General features: G+C 39.8%; 1 protein-coding gene and 1 pseudogene across 4 annotated transcripts; both read left to right on the top strand.

The window, feature by feature from the left end:
* Positions 1 to 1,077: 1,077 nt before the first annotated feature.
* Positions 1,078 to 7,527, top strand: LOC108874386 (monocarboxylate transporter 4-like; annotated as a pseudogene).
* A 2,810-nt stretch (positions 7,528 to 10,337) lies between these two features.
* Positions 10,338 to 20,106, top strand: LOC108874387 (tRNA-dihydrouridine(16/17) synthase [NAD(P)(+)]-like). 4 transcript variants are annotated; one of them, XM_018662822.2, is made up of 14 exons: positions 10,338 to 10,432; positions 11,516 to 11,800; positions 11,990 to 12,098; positions 12,192 to 12,242; positions 12,914 to 13,026; positions 13,732 to 13,814; positions 13,983 to 14,086; positions 14,248 to 14,395; positions 14,609 to 14,705; positions 15,467 to 15,555; positions 15,732 to 15,901; positions 15,987 to 16,024; positions 16,389 to 16,464; positions 18,542 to 20,106. In XM_018662822.2, the coding sequence occupies exons 2-14, from the start codon at positions 11,564 to 11,566 to the stop codon at positions 18,706 to 18,708; spliced, it is 1,482 nt and encodes a 493-aa protein (XP_018518338.1). In that variant the 5' UTR covers positions 10,338 to 10,432; positions 11,516 to 11,563; the 3' UTR covers positions 18,709 to 20,106. The 4 variants fall into 4 exon arrangements, with proteins under 4 accessions (XP_018518338.1, XP_018518340.1, XP_018518336.1 ...); XM_018662824.2 differs by having other exon boundaries at positions 10,366 to 10,499; XM_018662820.2 differs by having other exon boundaries at positions 10,376 to 10,628.
* Positions 20,107 to 21,389: the final 1,283 nt, after the last annotated feature.

Raw genomic sequence — 21,389 nt, 5'->3', positions numbered from 1 at the left:
CCTCGCCCCCCATGATTTTACTTTTAAGGCCTTTCACTTTTAAGTCCTGAAATGGCCTCACTGATACCTCTCTGATTTATTGACTTATTATGTGCCCTCTTGACCACTGAGATTCACAGATGGAGGGTTACAGTTTATGACAAAGGGCAACCGCGCTTTTGCTATTAGAACCCCACTCTATTATTATTGTTATTATTGTTATCTTTCTTTATATGCTAAATGCTCTACTGTATTCACCAGTCAGTTGTCTGCTGTTTATCACTGGACATGTAATGCACAGTGGATTTATCAGAGCTTTTTTGCAGATAACAGATATTTTTGCTAATTTATTAAAAATAGAAAACTGAAATCTCACAAAAATATTGTAAAATAAAACTTAGTATTCTGGAGTCTGGTTGAGATAAAAACAGATGTTTCTGTCTATCTCTGTAGGAATACTATCCACAGGTCGTCAGATAATTACAAGAACGGTCTGACCTGTCAGTGACTAAACCAACCACTTAAGCGATCTACTCTGATGTGGATGTGTGCACTGTTAGTTTTCATTGCAGCCGCTGTTCAGTGTCCAGGTTCACTGTTCTTCATCAATACTGCAACAATATGTCCAAGCAGACATCCCTCAGAGTTCAGCTGTGCTAACTATATAAAATAAATTACATTTGTTAGTTCATAGCATTCATGTGTTATTGTTGTTTAAATATAGGCTGTTATATGGCTGTTTGCCACGTGTCAAGTATTTGTTCTATATGGCCAGAATCCCTCAATATTAACAGACAAATTGGCCATCAACAAAAAGTCTAGTGTAAACTCTGATGTGAGTCCTCTTCAACACACATTTAGCAATTACTTCCCTTCATCACCACAAACAAATGTTAATGTGCATGTGTGCTGGATCATGTTTCAGTATTTTTTGATTTGATTTCAGCTTGGCCACTGTGCCACTCAGTCTTCCATTATTCCTGCTGACAGACAGTATGGTGCAGCTTAATTACTGTAGATGAATTTACAGAGAAACTTGATCCAACTGCTTATTGTCATTTTTTCATTTTTCTAGCTTCTCTATCTACCTCCATTAAGACACAGCCCACCATGGAGGCGTGGCAGTTGACGAGGGCAGAAGGGGTTAAGGCTCCAGATGGAGGTTGGGGCTGGGCAGTGCTGGCTGGCTGTTTTGTCATCACAGGCTTCTCCTACGCTTTTCCAAAAGCAGTCAGTGTCTTTTTCAAAGAGTTGATTCTGGAATTTGGGGTGGGTTACAGCGACACTGCCTGGATCTCCTCCATACTGCTGGCCATGCTCTATGGCACAGGTAGGCTGCTTCTTGTGTAATACAGTATACACATGCAAAAGGTGGACGCAGTAGAGAACTAACTATTAAATAGTTGTAATACAGCCCCAGTGGTAAGCTGATGTTCAACTTTTGTTGAGATTAGGGTCATGTGAACAACATGAACATCTTTCAGTATTATGCAGTCTAATACAACACTATTACATAGTACAGTATATGGTTTATTCACAGGCAGTATCTGTATCTTTATACTTCTGAAGACCTTCCACTGACAATATTACTTTATTTTCCAAATTTTAATTTACATTATTACAACAATTTTACGAGGGGACTGTCATGGATCTTTTTGGTCAAGGACCCAAAAGTAGACTGGCTGTTGTGGTAAAGGTAAGAGATTTAATGGAAAAGGGTAAATGGATGGAGGGAGTGATGAGGAGTGATGGACAGTAGGTGAATTGGCAGAAGTGGCTAGGCTGGAGGTGGCAGGGCAGTGGCACAGGAAAATGAGAATTCTGGAGCATATACAAGGTTAGGCAAAGGACTAGACTCAAAGTGGGAGAGGGAGGGAGGGAGGTCTGGGAATGGTCCGGGAGAGGGAGGATGGAGACTGACTGTCCATTTGCATCAGCAGATGTACTTAGATGGAGATGGATCAGTTAGTTATTATAAATGTTATTATATCAGAATTATTTAATATTAACACAAAGAGTATTATACTGTCATGTATTTATTCATATTATTGTATTATTATTGTGTATGTAAGTGTAAAAAATACACATTTTCTTTTCTTTTTTTTTCCCTTTCTTTGCCTCTGAAAAAATGTCAGTATATTTAAACCTATAGGGAAGAGCCTGAAATTGGGAAACATATTTTTTTATTTTCATATTTTTATATTTTAAAACCCTCAAAGCTAATATGTATAGGTACCAGACCACATAGACACACATAGCTGACTAAGTGCATTACACTTTGTCCAGGCCCTCTTTGCAGTGTGCTGGTGAACCGCTTTGGCTGTCGTCCAGTGATGATGTGGTGGGTGCCTCTTCGCCTCTCTGGGAATGATCCTTGCCTCCTTCTCCACCAGCATCATCCACATCTACCTCTCTACAGGGGTTATCACAGGTCTGACCATCTGCTGAAAGTTCCCCACCTTCCACTACAGTATTACAACTTCTGACCTCTTTATTATTCAAAGATATAGATTTATGCACAAAAATGTTCATGTGAAAACTCAGCAGGGTCTGTTTGTCAAAGCCACAGCTTAGCAAGGAAACGTGGTCAGTGGAAACACAAAAATGAGTTTTCACATCAACAGACTGGATCTTTGGAAGTTCACACTTGATTTGTCAATGGAGCAAGGACTGTGTGTGGCTTTGATTTAGTCTCCTGAAGAAAATCAAACTTCAGTCATTAGAATTTTTAAAATTATTTTAGTATTTTTAATTAATCCTTCATTTATTCCTACAGCTATCAACATAATAGATAGCCACTGAAAATACTGTTGACATTACATCCTCTACATTATGTTACCTTTTTATAAATACTGGCATGCATATTTTTTATGGTTTGTCCCAGCTTTTTTTTTTTTTTTTTTTTTTTTTTTTTTTTTGCTTTAGGATTGTAGGTGAGTTCAGTCTATTAATCTCATACATTTCCTCTCCAAGAAACAGTTGTATTATCATACATTCTTACTGAGACATAATGTAACTGAGCATACGTTGCTGCAATAGAACAAGCAGTTAAATCAACTTCTTAAGAGAAACATTGCACTCGACAAAATCTGTAACTTTCTGAAACAAACAATTCAACATTCACATCAGCTTAATGCCCTATACTGTTATTATGTTTTGCCCCTTTCTATGCCTGTGTTTGCATATGACTGAAGCATACCCCAATCTTTAGGGTAAGGGTTAAGAAGGGATGACAGACATCCTTAAACAACAGCGACAGTCTCGGTTCACAGGTACACACCGATATCATGCGTGTCATGCACAAATAATGGGGAAAATGAATGATGGCTGTTTTTAAAAGTAGAAATTAAAGCATATCACACTGATGTATATGAGTCCATTAGACCACAGACCGATCTCTTTGGAGAACTTGTTTGCCTCCAAATATTGGATCTAGTAATGTTAGAGAGTTAAATGTAAGTTCAAATGATTAAATTAAAATGCTATAAAACTTGCTTTTCTGCAGGTCTGGGGTTAGCCTTGAACTTCCAGCCATCTCTGATTATGCTTAACCGCTACTTCAGCCGAGAAACTCCTCTGGCCAATGGGCTGTCAGCAGCAGGAACCCTGTGGCCCTGTGCTGCCTCTCACCACTGGCAGGTCCTTCAGTACCAGTACGGATGGAGGGGGGGCTTCCTCATCTTGGGTGGTGTTCTACTCAACTGCTGCGTATGTGGGGCCCTAATGAAGCCTCTGGTCGCCCCCAAGACCGTCCAGGCCGAGGACATGGAACAGGAGGAGGTAAAGAGAACACAGGCAGCAGACATGAAGAAGCCCAAAGGCAAACTGCTGGACTTCTCTGTCTTCAAAGACTGCGGTTTTGTCATCTACACTGTAGCGGCATCCATCATGGTGCTGGGGCTGTTTGTGCCTCCAGTGTTTGTTGTGAGCTATGCTAAGGAGCTGGGGAATGAGGATACCAAATCAGCTCTGCTGCTCACTATCCTGGGCTTCATTGACATTTTTGCACGGCCCACATGTGGCGTAATAGCTGGACTGAAATGGGTGCGGCCTCGTTGCGTCTACTTCTTCAGCTTTGCTTTGATCTTCAATGGAGTCACCGATCTCGTTGGGTCACAGGTATGTGAATGCTAGCTTGTTATGAACTGAGAGGGAGATGTTCAGCCCACTGATATAAAACCTAATTGAGTTTGTTCTTCCTTTGCAATTTTATATTTGTTCCCAGGCCAAGGACTATGCATCTCTGGTAGTCTTCTGCATCTTCTTTGGCATCTCGTACGGTATGGTGGGAGCCCTGCAGTTTGAGGTTCTGATGGCAATAGTTGGTACTGCAAAGTTCTCCAGTGCCATAGGCCTGGTTCTGCCTCATGGAGGCCATTGCTGTGTTGGTGGGGCCACCTGGTGCAGGTCAGTACAAACACCAGAACTACAACTTGTAAATGCTGGACTAAAGTATCTTTAGTGTCTGTTATCTATCTGAAAGGATTTTGCTGACAGTAGTATATGCATTGACCCTGTATTGTCATTACTTGTTAGTACAGGAGAATTAATCAGCACTGGCTGGGTGGTGAGAGCTGGGTTGTGCATTTTCTGGTGCATTGCCAATTGTGCACTGACTACTAAAGAAACAGACATAAACTAAACCAAAATTATTTTTTTAATTCAGCGGTTACCTCTTCTACAAAAGCTTTTCTTCTTAGAAAGTCAGTGATAGATTGAAAAAGTGTGAGTTTAAAACACGGCTGAGTAGAGTAGAGTAGTAGTAGCATTATGGCATCAACAACCTCTGTAGTCGCATTTAGTTTTTTTAAAAAAAATCACAAGTGTGGCTTTTTCTGACATATTTATGTTGTGGAATAAAGAGTGAATGTCTTGAGCTTATCTTAACCACAGACCTTATTTCAGACATCTAACCAAAAACTCATTCCAAACACCTATGCTAACTTATTTCTGGGTTTTATGGGTCTATAAGCCTCATGCTAAATTTTCAAGATACTCCTACACCATGTTGAATGCCTCTGATGACCATGCTCAGTGTGGAGTGAAAAATCTGACTCAAGAGAGAGTATAAAAATTATTTGTTGTTTAATAGGCTGGTAATGTATGAAGAGAAGGATTTTATCTGTACCCATAGGTTGCACACATAAAAGCTAATGCACAAAGTTTAACATTATATTAGAATACAAAGAGTACAATATAGACTCACTCTATTTATAGTACTCCATGTCTACAGTGTTTCCGTTGCGTACATTTTGTAGCAGTGGCCCGCCGCAGGAAAGTTATTGTAACAAAGTTGTTATTGGCCGTGTCTGTCTCTACCGGACTGTCACGCTATGTTGCACACTTTGGAGCTAAGTTACAACGTCCCATCTTGAATCACTGATAAAAGTGTTATTAGTGGCCATGAGCAGCTGTTCCCCGGTTCAACTCCTGATCCAGCTGGACCTTTGCTGCATGTCACTCTCCTACTCTCTCTCTCTCTCTCTCTCTCTCTCTCTCTCTCTCTCTCTCTCTCTCTCTCCAATTCCTGTCTCTCTTCACTGTCCTGTCTAATAAATGCAAAAAGCCCCCAGAATAATATATATTAAAATAGACAGCGTTATTAACATTGTTATGGATCATTACAAGTATTGTGGTCACACTGTGAGAAAAAGAAATCCTGGATAGAAAAAAAAGATGCATCAAGATGCCAGTGATTAAGTTTATCACCTCAACATAATTGGGAAAACAATTTCACAATATATAAAGTTATTTTCCATAAGACAGGGCTGTAATGGAAAATCCAATTGGTGTCCATTTCCTTCAAAAACTTGAAAATAAGTATAAACAGAATTTCCAAGAGATACATTGTAACAAGGACAGAAGGGATTTTTACATGTGTATGCAAATTAGCATCATAGCATCTGAAAAATAACCAGTTTTTCTTGATTGTATCTGTCTGTGTGGTTCTCTCATTTTATCCTCTCACCTGTTTCTTTGTGTCTCTTTCCTCTGTCTCAGGCCGGCTTCTTGATGCCACCAAGAACTACATGTTTGTCTTCTTGCTGGCAGGAAGCGAGGTGGTCCTCTCAGCTGTGGTTCTGGCTACTTGTAACTTCTTTTTTATCAGAAAGAATACTTCAGCACCAGAAGACAAGCTCAAGAATGTCACAGTGACAGATGATGCCAAGACAGACGTGTTCAGTAAATCTGCAGAGCTTAACAATGAAGAGGAGAAAGGAGCAAGGGAGGAACAAGAGAAGGACGCTATGAAGGAGGAAAAAAGGGAATTGAAAGAGGAGGATGAGAGAGACAAAGAGAAAGTAGAGGAGGTCAGGCCAGAGAGCATAACAGTGGACTTGCAGGAAGTGGAAAGGTTCTTGAAAGAACCAGAACAGAATGGTGACATGGCTGTGAGTCCTGAAACATGCCTGTGAGCAGGAATTGAGGATGCTGGACAGCATTGTACTTGAAAGCTATACACGACAACAGGATTGGTTAGCTGTGCTTTTCCCGTCATCCAGTGTGTGCGAGTGTTGTTGCAGGAGGGCAATCAATATCACTGCCATAGGAAATTTGTAAGAGTTGTTGTGCAATATTTTATCACTAGATGTTTAAAAGTGTGGTGTTTAATACTAGGCAATAGATGAACTCAGTTACAGCACTGCCTTGTGTATACACTTTATATCACAAGTCAAAAGTGGCCACCAGCAAATAAACATCGGCAATTTATATTTTATTAACATTGTCATTTTTATTTTTTGCGTCAACAAATCACATGGAAAGACCATAACTACAGATGGAAACTAGCTTTTAGCTAACAGGTGGTCAGGTGAGCATGGGGGGAATCAGGTGACTGGGAAAGGCTGGGTGAGAGGAGCAGCGTGTGAAATCACAAGAGAGGTTGTGGACATGGCAAAGGAGGCAGGCAATGAATGAATAAGTGAAAGTAACTGAATGAGCTCGCAGAAATGTGTATTCATCTTGAGCTGAAAATAGTTCTCAACAAATGCACTATTTACTGAGCCTTTTATTTATGTATTTATTTTTTAAGGAAAGTATATATTTGTAACCTCTTCTTAAAGATGAAAATCTTAAGTGAAAACAATTGGGCTTGGGGCTGAGTTCCGTACTTCATGGGGAACTAGATAAAACAATCTTGAAAAAATCTTGATAAAAAAAAAAACCCTTGTTGCAGTTGTTTGAAGGTTTTTGCTGGTCTTGTGTTAAATTTGTGATTTCTCCTTAGATTATGAGCAGGGCCCAAATATTATCCACATCTTTGTTATGGTCTTCATCGCTGTGTTCTATTGTCTATGTGTGTTCTGCTATCATAAAAGCACGTCTGAACTGTGATACCTGGACTCTGGAGTTTGTAATGCAGCAGGGGAAACACGTGTCAGATTTGGAAAAGAAGTTAACTGTCAATATCAAGCTTATGTGTGCTTGCAATTTATATTTGTCCTCAAAAAATTCATATTGTGGTCTATAGCTATCTGCCTTCCAGTCCATCTGTCTGTCTGTAAGCCTGGTCCTCATCACTTAATCTATTAAAGTTCCTTCATCACACCAGCCTGCCTGTGTGTCTGTGCCTGGGTCCTCCATGCCTGCGCTTCTGCCATTAGATGTGACACTCACAGGACCTGCAGCACCAAACAGCAGACAGTGTTACCAGGTAGCTGGTGAAAATAGCACATAGTAGCTAAGGACGATTCATTCGTTTTGCCTGCTGTCATACTCCACCCATCCACCAGATGTCAACAAACATCTTCCTTGTTTCCAGAGGCCAGAGGCCTGTACTACGAAGGGAGTTTAACCTCCTCTGACAGCGTCTGTCAACATCCGATTTTTCGGATACTTGGATTACAGTCAACACGTGGGTCACATGTCTGAGAATGAGCTGTTCCTGTTAATGATGTTCTGCCTGGAACACTCAGGCTGTATATGTATGAATGTAATGCTGTTGTGTTCAGTATGAACTTCATGTTAACAGTATTTCAGCCTCAGTGGAAACTGAACCTGGATCAAATAGAAACCTTCTATAAAGAGCTACACATTCATATTTCCATCATTAATGCTGCATGTTCTGGTCTGTAGTCTACAGTTAGAACAGCCTGTCACATTATATTGTCTTTCAGGACAATAATGCCCCCCCCACCCCCATTTAAATTATTATTCAAATCGATAATATGCAACACCAATGATGCTAAATTCTGCTGCTTGACTGTGAGAAAAAATACAAATTAAAATAACTGAAATTGAAAATGGAAAATGCGGAGCATAAAAATACCATTTGTTGGTCCACATACCTCTACCATCCACTACATATCTTTAGACAACCCCCGTCAGTCGTTGTGCCAGTATTGATTGGTTGCTCCACCTGTGGGGCGGTACTAAAGTAAAAGTAACACCTGTAACACTGAGTTAACCACGAACATAAATTGCTTGGAGCAGTTTAGAGATGCAGTGTAAATGACCATGGCAGCAGACCCCGGGTAAAACCTATCCACCTTTCGTAGTACAGGTTAATCAGGAAGTTACTCCTGAAGTTACCCTGATAAGACAGTAACCTCACTTCGTGGTACAGGCCTCAGGCCTCTGCTCACCTACATTTCCCATGTTTGGAACTTCCTCACCTACCTATGCATCTGTCCCTCATCAGAATTTAATACTTTTTTGCAGATTTATTTTGAAAAGGAGAACTGGAATAGCACAAGTGTGCAGACCCTTTGCTATAATGCTTCGAATATAGCTCAGCTTTCTCCCATTTCTCTTCATCGTGTTTGAGGTGTTTCAGGTGGAATCCACCTGGGGTAAATTCAGCTGATTGGACTTGATTTGGAAAACCACACACCTGTCTATGTAAGGTCTTGTAGCTAACAATGTAGAGCTAAAACTAAGCCAGTGTTTCAAATCATATGTCAGGAAAGAAAGGACAGAGCAATGAGGAGGTCATTTTAGCTCTAATATGGAAAGTGTTTGTCAGGACAGGAATAGAGAGCAAGCACACCATCTCTACAAAATACATACCAGGCATACAGTGACATCTGTCTCTGACTATGGATGTGTAGCTTACATGGCCCTGAGAATCTGTAGTGGATCATTCAAAACATCTCCAATATCAGCAGTGCAGGTGTGAATGGAAAAAATGCCTTGAAGCTAATGCTGGCATACCAGGTTACCATCCAGGGATAATGTGATACCTCCTGCCAAAAGTGTTTTAACAGACTGTTAGTGAAATAATGAGAAAAATGTCACAAGTTTTGCAAAGACATAATGCCTAGGATTACACCAATTATAGTACAAGCCTTTGCCAAATTTTGCCCTCAACATACAGCAGGAGTTGAAGGACATGTCAGAGCAACTTCCAGGATGGTACATAGCACAAAACTATTTTGCTAAGCATTTTTCATAGTTAGTGTCCAAGGACCCTAATACAAGCTGTATAGGAGCAGTATACAATATATCGTGAGTGAGTCATATATTACAAAACAGATAGCAGAGCATTTGTTAGGATATACCAGAGAGCTACTGGCAGTATTAGTGGCCCTGCAGTGGATAGGGGACAGAGGTTCAGTTAAATATTCCTTATGATGTGCAGCATTGAAGATAATGGTGTATTGACACATTTCCTTTGGGTTCCTGCTGATGTTTGTGTGGAGGAAAATGAGCAGGTGAGTATTCTGTCCAAAAAACATTCTGAATTAAGCATGTAGACCTATAAGTCCCATTAAGCAAAGCTTAGTGTAAGGACTATGAACAAGAAGTGTGGCAAAGAGTATTAAGAGGACAATGAAACCAGAAGACATTTATGCAATTGTTTATACAAAAACATGTCTGTGGTGGGAGGATGGCGTAGCAAACAAAGGGAGGAAGGAAAAGGTCATTCAGGACTCAACCATATATGATATAAAATAGGCAGACACCTAACTGGAAAATGCACACATTGTAGTCATTGAGAAATAGTCAACATGCATTAGTTTATTATAGGAAATACAATAAGAGAAATCACCTTCTTCAGTCACTAAGGAAGGCAAAATATAATTATATGGAAACCAATTAAGGCGAATACTTGATTTTTTCCAAGGCTAAGACGTGGACATACCGGAATAAATCCAACTCTTTATTTAAATGTGTTTTTGTTATGTTCCTGAAAATGCAATGGAAAAAGCAAGGGATTTTAGGAATGGCTAAAAAACGAAGGGATGTTGTTTTGTTTTGTTTTGTTTTGTTTTGTTTGTTTGTTTGTTTGTTTGTTTGTTTGTTTGGTTGGTTGGTTGGTTTTTGATAACCTGAAATACTGAAGGCCATGATGTTACGCACTCATGTTACGCAGGTACACTAGGTGGCGGTATGCACACGCTGGCACACATTGGTTCGTGACCCGCCATTGAATTGAAGAAGAAGAAGAAGAAGAAGAAAGGAAGGGTGGTGGTGGTGGTGGTGAAGAAGAAGATATCACCAAGGATTATGGGTAAATTGACGAGTGAAGTCTGCAGAAGTCTGCAGAAGTCTGCATCCTGAGGCCCCTTGTGGACCTGGTAAATTGTAGATTTGGTCAGCCTTCAGCACTTACGGGCTTCCGGGGAACGAGTCCTTTAAGTCAGTGAGTGTGGTGAAGGCAGCACATTTGGATTCGGCCACACTCTCCAAATCTCACTCTATTACAGGTGAAACAAAAAAAATCTAAGTATATATTAATAGTTAGAATTAGCTCATGACCAGAGCAATGCATAATGCTACCAGAGAAACATAGCTGTGATACATTTTCTGTCGAACTCGTTACAGTTGTGAACAGCAGCGGTACCTCACGTGCTACAGGTCTTTGCTAGCTAGCTGACAGTACAGCACAGATACAGCTACCTAGTTAAATGCTAATAACTATTGAGCCAGACAGTAAAAAAATCTTCATGGAAACGTTAGAGACCAGCACAGATTTTGAGCTGTTGCTGTTAAAGACCAGTGAAATATGGCTGCTCTACAACATGTAGTGTACACAGCTAATTACTATTTAACGACGTTATATTTTAGAAGTCTGCTTTTAGTCGTCGACGTCCATGACATGTCTGTACACAAACAAGTAAAATTTGCTCAGTTGAAAATGTTACTCCTCATTAAACTGGTAGCCATATGCTACTGCTGCTTTGAAACTAACAAACTTAAATACTAATAATAGTATGTCGTAGGATTGTATCACATATGCCATGTAGGCTATCCATGCCCCATCAAAATAAAGAAATGGCTAGACTCGATAGAAAACCCTAGCTAACAAGTAATCTTAAGGGAACGGTCTCGCGTCCTACAGCGTTCGCAGAATGTTCCCCCGAAAATCATTTGCTGGGGAATGTGTAAGGGTTGGAGAGGGAACTGAAGCACCACACTTGAGATGAAGTTTCTGAAATTTAGTCCCAGAGATTCTCCGTAGACTATGGTGGAACTACTGTGTGCTACAACAAAGCAAGACAAGTATCTTTCATACTCTATTTCATTGTGTACTTTTTTAAATTCTGTCCAGTGTTTGTTGTGATGCCAAGTAGGAAACCATGTTTTTTTGCAGGGTCTTTAATGAGGTCTTGTGGTCTCTTGAGTGGTGAAATCAACTGTGATGGCTAAGCTCCAAGGCTTTGACTTCTGGAATAACACCCTGAAAGCGGCACGCTTTGTGGTGGCACCCATGGTGGACCAGAGTGAGCTGGCCTGGCGTCTGCTGAGCCGACGACATGGTGCTCAGCTCTGTTACACCCCCATGCTGCACGCTCAGGTATTTGTCCGTGACGCCAACTACAGAAGAGAAAACCTCTACAATGAGGTTTGTGAAGAGGACAGACCTCTCATCACACAGGTGAGGATCTACACCAGCAAAGTCTTTTACAGATTGTTAATGATGGCAGATTTAAGTGCTGGTGGAAATCCCACAGCATGTTTTTCAGAGTTGTAACAAGGCTTATGTGAAGTTACACACACTTGCATTAATATTGTTCCTCATGTAATGTTAGATGTAAATCACAGTGTTCCATTCCCTGGGTGTCAGTTTTGTGCCAATGATCCAGAGGTGTTCCTTGAGGCAGCTCTGCTGGCCCAGGACTACTGCGATGCCATCGATCTCAACCTGGGCTGTCCGCAGATGATAGCTAAAAGAGGTACACATGGTTTCTACAGAAAATAACCCTCTAATTCTTATCCAGTGGTCTTAACTAGTGGACAACTAACCTGTTCTGATGCTTATTTCTAAGGGCACTATGGAGTCTTCTTACAAGATGAATGGGAGCTGTTAGAAAAAATGAGTAAGTCTAGTCATCTCTGGGTTCAGTAAACATATCAGCACAACAGAAACCTCAGTAGTTTATTCATCTAAAACCTTACAATTTGAAAATGAGGTTAAAACTAAATGAAAACTAACCTTTGAAAGTTAGAACTATGATAACAAGTATGAAATTTTTCATCAATGAATAAAAACTAACTGAAAATGTGAAAGAATGAAAAGTAGATGTTTTATTGCAAAGTCTAGACTGTAGCTGCTGATTAGCCAAACTGTTTTCCTCCGCAACCAAAATTATCTCTTGACCTGTTGTGCTACCATTACTTAGAAACACCCTCCAGAGTTATGTCTCTGTCAGTAATGTTGTCTGACGTTACCTACTCGTGGAAGAATCTGATATATTGACTAAATTCATCTACACTATACTGAGAATTGCACAAGAAATGGTGACAAAATAAGACAAATTCCAAAGACATGCAGACTAACGTATCAGTGAAGAAAAGGAGACCAAAATGTCTTTCATTTTGTTGCCTAAGACTAGTTTAAAACTAACAAAAAAGACTGAAATTTTACTACAACTAATTTTTGTCAAGACAAAGACTAGAACTAAATGAAAATCAGGTGTCAAAATTAACACTACTTATAAATCACCACAGTTTTCTCATCTCAAACTAAAATGTCATTCTTATTTTACAGTCAGGTTAGCCAATGAAAAGCTCTCGGTGCCCATCACATGTAAGATCCGTGTGTTCAAGGAGATTGAAAAGACAGTCTGCTATGCCCAGATGCTGGAAAAAGCTGGATGTCAGGTATGATCACAGTGATAAATTTAATCCACCACCCATCCACTCAAGTCAGTGCAGCTCATTCTGCACCCTCAACCCTGTTCTCCCATAACACATCCTCCCTCCATTTTTTTTCTTTCATTTTCTTTTTTTTTTCTTTGTAGTGCTATTTTTAGTTTAAGTAACTGATGTCACTGTTGTTGCTGTTACTTTTATCAGTTATTTTCACTCTGGTATTTTTTGTAAGGGTGGGCAATTTTAACACAAATTTTGTCTTTCCAATTTTGAAATGTCGATAACATCTAGATTTATTTGTTTGCACCATTTAAAACACAGTGATACATTAAAGACACAGTTGTCAAGCGGTCATTAAAACCTAAGTTAAAATTTATTTTAAACATTAAACAAAGTTCTAATCAGTAGTCAATAAATAACACAAATTTTACTCAGGACTTAAGATGTAAAAATGTTAGTAGTTGTTGTTAATTGTTGTTAGTGATAACTGTTTATTTTTGAGACCTTGAGATACAGAGGAATTGGGTTGTACGCCTATCAGCACTGCCATCTTGTAGGTAATCGTTGTCTTGGTTTGTGAACATAGCTTAGTATTACTAGGTACAAAATTGTCAGATTGCCCACCCCCAATTCTTTGTTGTCACATTTAGGAAGAATTATAAATGTCTTAAAAGTCCCTAAATTTGTTTTTTTTCCCTCCTGTTTCTTTCCCAGCTGCTTACAGTGCATGGCAGAACCAAAGACCAGAAAGGAGCCATGACTGGTATTGCTAGCTGGGAGCACATCAAGGCAGTACGGTGAGTTAATCTGAACATGTGTGCAGTTTTCCAATGGTCTGTTCAACAAATTAACGCACCACTGTCCAATATTAAAATAAAATCAAATGACTTATAGCTCTGGACTTTTCCCCTGATTTTCCTGATACAAATCATTTTCATGAATTGTTTTCTGTGGTTTTGCCACAGGAAGGCAGTTAATATTCCAGTGTTTGCTAATGGCAACATTCAGCACCTGAGTGACGTGGAGCGCTGCATTCAGGAGACAGGGGTTCAGGGAGTTATGAGTGCAGGTTAGGGATGCTTGTGTAGTGTCTCATTTTGTGAGTTTTTTCATTACACACATTCTCTCCTAATTCATTGGTGTCAATAGATGATTTATAATTTACATTACTGTAAAGGTTATGCATTGTTTTGAAACTACTGCCTATGTTCTTTTTTATATTATTTTTAGAGGGGAACCTCCATAACCCAGCAATATTTGAGGGCCGTAGCCCCCCAGTGTGGGAGATGGCTGAGGAGTATCTAGAGGTGGTGAAGCAGTATCCTCCCTGCACTCTGTCCTATGTACGAGCCCACCTCTTCAAGCTCTGGCACCACACGTATGTCTGTCCACTACACTCTGCATGTGAGAGAGATTTTTTTTGGGGGGGGGGTGAATGTCCTGGAAAAAATATTAGGATTGATATCACAAATCAGTGTGAAAAGAATGAAAGGGCCAGAGCACTATCTGAATGCACTTTATACCTGACCCATGGCTGCAAGGCTTCTATATACTGAGTTGCAGGTGTGTGTGTGTTTGTTTGTTTGTTTAGGCTACAGATCCACCAGGACCTGAGGGAGGAGTTAGCCAAGGCAAAGAACCTCGAAGGTTTGGCTGATGTCAGCAAAAAGCTGAGGCTGCGCTGCCAGGTAACTCTCCACTGACCATGGTCACTAAGGCTAGTGGTCCAGACAAATAAGTGAGTGGAGTGGTCTTTGTGCTCCTAATCCACCCTCTCCCTTCTCTGGCCACGTTGACAACACTGTTAGCTGAGTAGATATCACAATCATGAAATCACAATCCTTTGTTTGTTAAATATATTCAGTTGTCAGTTAGGCCTAGATTTTATTGTTGTTGTTGTACTATATTTTGACACTTGTGTCATGATAGATAAAATTGTATGCTTTTATCTGGTTAGCCTGTAGCTTGCTCTATCTGCCTACCTGTTTTAGACTATGTGCAATCCTTTAGGTTGGTATATGGAGCACTGGTCACTTGAAAGTAAGGTAGATAATTATAATCCAGTAGAGGAGCTTGGTGGCACTAGTGTCAGCTTGGCTACCCATGTTAGCCACTTGAGCCTCGTCATGCACTTCATAGCAGTCCATTAAGAGTCTCCTGAAGAGATCTTGCTTAATGGGTGCTACTTACTTTTCCCAAGCTGCCTGTATAGGGTCTTGGATGATGGCTTCAGGCTGCCCACCACATGGCATATAAATTGGGTCCCATACTTGTTAAACATGCCTGAGACTTCTAACGATGGCCAATGTTGACTAAAATCTTTTCGATCCAACTTGTCAACGTGACAGAGCTGTTTAGTGAGACTTATCCAAGCAGACTGGAATACTGGACGAAGGTTGATTGCTGAGGATGGTTTTCCATACCAATAACTTCATGTGTGTTTGCAAAGGAGGAAATAGCCAAAGGAAAGGATGTGGAAGAGAGAGAGGACAGCCTGCCCTTCCCCCACTGGATCTGTCAGCCATACGTCAGACCAGTGTGAGTCACCACACTGTTTTTATTGGTCTATATATATATATATATATATATATATCTTTTCATTGAGATAGTTTCATAAAGTCATACATCAGCACACCTCCAATCAAAAGAGGTTCTATCCTGACAGAAGAAAAGAAAAGCTTTTTGACTAACTGACGACTGACTACACCTTACAGGCCAAAGGAGCCAGTTGCCAACGGTAACAGCCAGGGTTCAGAGGTGAAGAAAACTGTGTGTCAGAAGAGAGCCCTGGAGGACTCTGATGGATCTCCTGACACACTTTCCAAAAACAAGCAGAAGAAGAGATCCCGCAACCCCAACAAGAACTTCTGCCCCGAGCAGAAACGTGAGTCTAACCCATCACTTTCTGCTCAGATTGCTGAGTTCCTAATTTGAAATACAAAGTCTGACAGTCTCTCTTCTCTCCATAGCCAAATACATCAAATGTGAACAGTGTGGGAACCCAAAGGTAAGCAGTCAGTTTAAACACTGTGTGTGTATGTGTTTCAGTTGATTCATGGTGACAGAGGAGCCCAAATAGAGTTGAGTGCTGATGTACATATATCAGTCAGTTGTCACTGTATGTATCACAGATCTCCACTAGCCCAAGGAAATATCAAGTGTGAAAGATTTGTTGTAATGATGAAGTTTGTTATAAAAATAGAATGTTTGTAAAATGGTAAATATAAATATCTAAGGGATTTTCATGAAATACTCCCTTTGTAAAGGAACCTACATGAAATTCTCTATGTACTGCATAAAGTATTTTCACAAGAGCCTTCTAGTGCAATTGTCCACACTAACACTTGACATTGTTTTATTTTGCTGTGCAGGGAAATAAGTGTGTCTTCAACCTGTGTAGAGGCTGCTGTAAGAAAAAGGCCTACAAGGAGGTGGCAGACTGTCCAAGTCAGTACACACACACACACACACATACATACATACACACAGAGATAACAGTGTCAGAAAATTGTGCATATGTTGTGTGTTGTGTGTATGCTGTTTTTGTTAATATATCTGATAAGATTTGTCTTTGAGAGTAAAACTTTTTTCCAACCAAATGTTAGCCAAGTTTTATGTGAAAGTCTTGAAAAAAGGCAAATCAGTGTATTCTCACAACTATTGTTACATGCATAATCTCAGAATTTACAATACGATGACTATTCATACAGTGGTGGAAAAAGTTTGGACACCCCATGCATTTGTGAAATATTGCATTAAGAGTCACTCTTAGTTCTTCAAGTGCAATTTCTTTTAGTACAGCCACAGCCAACATACTAAACACATCCTTAAAAAAAACATTAAACACTTAAAATTGATTGGTTCCATAAATATACATGAGAAATGTTGAGTATTGGGTCATTTTGGTACCAGTGATCCACTAATGAAGGTCGTGCTTTTTATTAAAAGACATCATTCTTGTTGCTGTGCTTCATGTCTATATAAAGCCAGCACATCTGAAAGTTCTTCAGAGACAAAAATGGCTAAAACAAGGAACCAAACGCAGGAAACACACCTGAAGATAGAGATTCAGGAAGGGTACAGCTGCTGCCAGATAGCCAGGAAGTGCAGATGCAGTCCTTCAGCAGTTGGATACACTCTGCAGAGAAATACAGACGAACCAACAGCTTGGAAGACAAACCAAGATCTGGGCGTTTCTTCAGCAAGAAATGACCACATCCTGATCCGCATGTGCAGGGAAAACCACCGAATGACATCACAAGAGCTTCAGCAGCAGTGGTCAAACCAAACTGATGTCCAGTGTTCCACCTGCACTGTACATGGCCGACTTCTAGATCATGGCTTAAGGTCCTACAAGGCTGTCAAGAAGCCCCTGATCAATGAGAGACAGAGGATAGCCCGGCATCGTTGGGCCCAAGCACACAAGAACTAGACAGCCAGGAACTGGAAGAAGATTCTGTGGTCAGATGAGTCCAGTTTCCAGCTTTATCCTCCTGATAATGTGAAGGTACGCAGAAGGCCAGGCCAAGCTTTATCTCCAGCATGTACAGTACCTACTGTCATGGTGGAGGCAGTATCATGGTTTGGGGATGCATTAGTGCTGCTGGTGTTGGTCATCTCACTGTCTGTGATGGCACATTGAACTCTGCAGTATTGTGCCATTCTAAAAACCCACATGCTCCCTTCTGCACGTGCACTGTTCCATCGAGGTCAAAACTGTATGTTTCAACAAGATAATGCCCCTCACCACACATCCAGGGCCAGGAGAACTTGGCTGCAGGAGCACTGTATCCAGGTCTTAGAGTGGCCAGCTCAATCCCCGGACATGAGCCCCATTGAAAATCTGTGGTGGATTATCAAAAGGTCTGTTTCAAAGTGTAAACCAAAGAATTCAGAAGATTTAAAAGCAGTAATTCAAGAAGAATGGGACAAGATTACCCCTCAACAGTGTGAAAGGCTCGTGGGGAACATGCCAGCCAGGATTAGAGCTCTACTGTGTGCTAATGGCTACTAAATATGAATTTGATGATGTGATGGTTTATTTATTTTTTGTTCAGTTTTGAACACATTCTCTGTTATTTGTTGACTTTGATACCGACAATGTTGAGAGCTGACATATTGAAACTGTCAAGAATTTAGTTTTGTTAGTTTTTCTTGTAAACAATAAACAAATAAACTGTCTAATGCAGCCACACCTTTTGAAACACAAAAAAGATTTTTCCCCAAATATTTCATAATAATATTAGAGATTGTGTAAAATTTTAAGGGTGTCCAAAAACTTTATCCACCACTGTAGATGGATTCAATGAGTCACATTTATTAATAGTATTAATAACAATTAAATGTACCTAACATTTGATGGTTCCAGCTTGTCAGATGTGTACATTTGCTGTTTCTCAGTTTCATATCATTGTTAATTAATACTCTCTGGGATGGACAGTTGTTAGGATTAAGTAATTTAAAGACATTTCTTGCAGCTCACTAATCAATACTGAATATGATCTTTATTGCCTGTGATTGACAGGTCATGGGCTGAGGTTTAAGACCAAGGCAGAGAAACGGAAAGCTGATGAGGACAACAGGAAGGAGGGCTCTGCAACAGAGACAGAGAAAAGCAGCAGCTCCCCTCGGCCTCTCCCACATCTAAATACAGGCCTGCAGGAGCAGTCACAGGCACATCTACCACTATGAGCAGGCCTGTGGCTGCCTGTCCATGAAATAACCATAGTGCTGTTAATTAGGTTCTGAGCTGTCACATGTAAAAGTCAGACTAACTGAATTATGGCAATTTCTGTGACCACAGGTTTAGTTCAAATGTTCATCATAGTAAAGATCAGTACAGCAAGATTATTATTTTGTGTACTGTTCAGGCAGTAGAGAGATGCAGTTGGAGGGAAAAAACCTGAGGTAAGCAGATTAGTGTGTGAATATAGAAGCAACCAGTGATTAGTCAGAATACAGCTGTGACATAACCTCACTGACCGTTGTTCTCCAGGAGGAGACTGACTGTACTGGACTGACAATAATTAGCTCACTATTTTTTGGTGGGAGAGTTGGGAGTCTTCTTATGAAAATGAATTAGTTCTCAACTAATTTGTCATTTTATATTTTTAAGACAAAGATTGTAGAGGTTATTCTTTCAGTAACTTTCAGACTGATGGAGAGAGATACTATTGCTTTTTTGCTTTTATTCATCTAAGGTCATGATTGTGGTTACATTTTCAACTGATTAGTTAAACTATTTATTTGGGGTTTTAGGTTTGCCTGTAGTGCACTGACTGTATGTGCCTTTTGATGAGAAATACCACTGCCTACCTAGATATGAACTTCAGCTTATGAGGGGAAAAAAAGGAAGAGGAAAGTCAAAGTGGTGCTGTATCTGATGTTGTCTACGACATGCTCAGTGACTACACACCTAGCCAAGCTCCATCAAAAGTGAAAAGTTTACATGTTGTATTTGTGCATTTGACACAGAGAAATGGGAAATTACATTACATTGAGACACAGACAGTTTGTGGATGTGTTGGTGACTAATTTACTGCTTAGCACAAAGACTGTAAACATGGGAAAACAGCTGAACTCTGTCCAAATGTAAGTAAACCATGGTTTTTTACTTTTGGATTTGAGGATAGCTGTTGCCCGTTTTTGTGCTAAACTAAGCTTCATATTTTCCTTGAAGACATAAGGGTGAGGGCAGACTTCTTATTTAATTCTCTGCAAGATTTGCTGTGGAATTAATTTTTTCTAATACATATCATTACAAACTAAAAGCTTTCTTATTCAAGATCCATCCACCAAATAATAGATGTTTATGTCAACTTGTTTACTTGAATTGAAAAACAGAGAACACAAGACCTACAAATCAATCCCCCATTTCCAAAGACTCCAGCCAGCTGTTTAGCCTGATTAATGTAATGTGACAAACATAGAAAGGGACCTCTCTCTGGGCTGGGAACCACTGGTTAAAGATGTGAGGAGATGTTTTTCTCATGTTCAGCTTCCTCTTTGCTTGACATTTTGGCAATGATGTTTTGATAATGTTTTTAAAGAATATTTTAAATTACACAAATAAAAAAACTGCTAAACCAATGTGCATTTTATCAGCATGAAGTGTTAACTGATGGAAGGCAAGCTATTCAAGCAATCTGGTCAAGAATCAGCGGCACTTGAGGCGTCAAGCTGCTTATCTTAACATTTGACATAGCTGTCAGAATCGGAACATGTAGCATCAGTCTTTCCTTTATCTAAACTGGGAAGTCAGCAAGTTAACTGATAATTCACACATTTAGCCACAAATGTGATGAATGACATCAGCATAAGTAATACTGACCATTAGAGCAGGGGCCCCTCTCGACCACCTGGTTCCTCCTACTCTGCATTGTGTAAGAGGCATGTTGCCTTTAAGTATGGATCAGGGACAGAATACATGGCAGCTTCATTATATGTTCTCCAGCCAGATCAGCCAGAACTTGTAGTCATATAAAAATCCTGCTGCAGATTTGTGGTCATTTCATTGAAATGTGATTCTCAGACAGGGCTCTACCTCATCAGGTTTGCATACTCCAATGTCCAGAAATGTCTAGAATATGTTAATACAAATTCTATCAATGCCCAACACTGTTAGACTTCAATCTTCATTTTCTTATAGAATCCATGTGAAATTCAAATCTACTTGTTTCATCACTTTACTGAAACTACTGTATATGGTGCTGACACTGTTACTGTAGATTTTCATCACATTGAAATATTTGATTACATTTGATTGATTTGTTTCCTGCACATTTTATCCTAACATATTTGGAATCTTTTGGATGCTTCCAGATCTCTTTGGCTGCAAAACTGCCAATCTGCAGTTGTAGTTACCACTCACCACTTGTTTGTTTTCTTTCTTTCTTTTTTATTTTATTTTATTTTATTTTTTAGCTTCGTCACATTCTAATTATTTTACACATGAAAGTGAGTTACTTCTACTCAAACTATTTTAAAATAATAAAACAAATACTATACTATACTACACAGAAGAGTTCTGTCGAGTCTGAGAAAATAACTCTGCTGATGTCATAGTCATGGCATCACAGTTATTTCAGTTTGATGGAAAACCTGTATTCTAAATTGAAACCAAAGAGTTTGAAAGATATGGGTCTTTATCAGGCAGGGGAAGCCTGTTAAATGTAGAATCTGCTATTTTAGGAGCTTGAACCCCATCACAGTTATCTCAGGGCACTTTTCATATAGCACAGGTGCAGACCTGCTGCAATAAGTTCCTGTTTAGTCCACCAACTCTGTGGAAGTGCAGTAGGCTACTAAACTGCTGGGAAATTTAATTCAGTTTCAGTTACCTTTAGTAGTAGTAGTAGTAGTCATAATGTCCT

Source organism: Lates calcarifer, unplaced genomic scaffold (assembly GCF_001640805.2).
Source record: "Lates calcarifer isolate ASB-BC8 unplaced genomic scaffold, TLL_Latcal_v3 _unitig_536_quiver_1314, whole genome shotgun sequence".
Lineage (NCBI taxonomy): Eukaryota > Metazoa > Chordata > Actinopteri > Centropomidae > Lates > Lates calcarifer.
This window is presented reverse-complemented; position numbering and strand designations above follow the sequence as displayed.

What these genes read in the sequence shown, in the direction of transcription:
- LOC108874387 (XM_018662822.2), top strand. Translation starts at nt 11,564, where the DNA reads ATGGCTAAGCTCCAAGGCTTTGACTTCTGGAATAACACCCTGAAAGCG. An exon ending in GGAGCTGTTAGAAAAAATGA is followed by an intron (nt 12,243 to 12,913) that starts GTAAGTCTAGTC and finishes CTTATTTTACAG; the next exon opens with TCAGGTTAGCCAATGAAAAG. An exon ending in CTTCTGCCCCGAGCAGAAAC is followed by an intron (nt 15,902 to 15,986) that starts GTGAGTCTAACC and finishes TTCTCTCCATAG; the next exon opens with CCAAATACATCAAATGTGAA.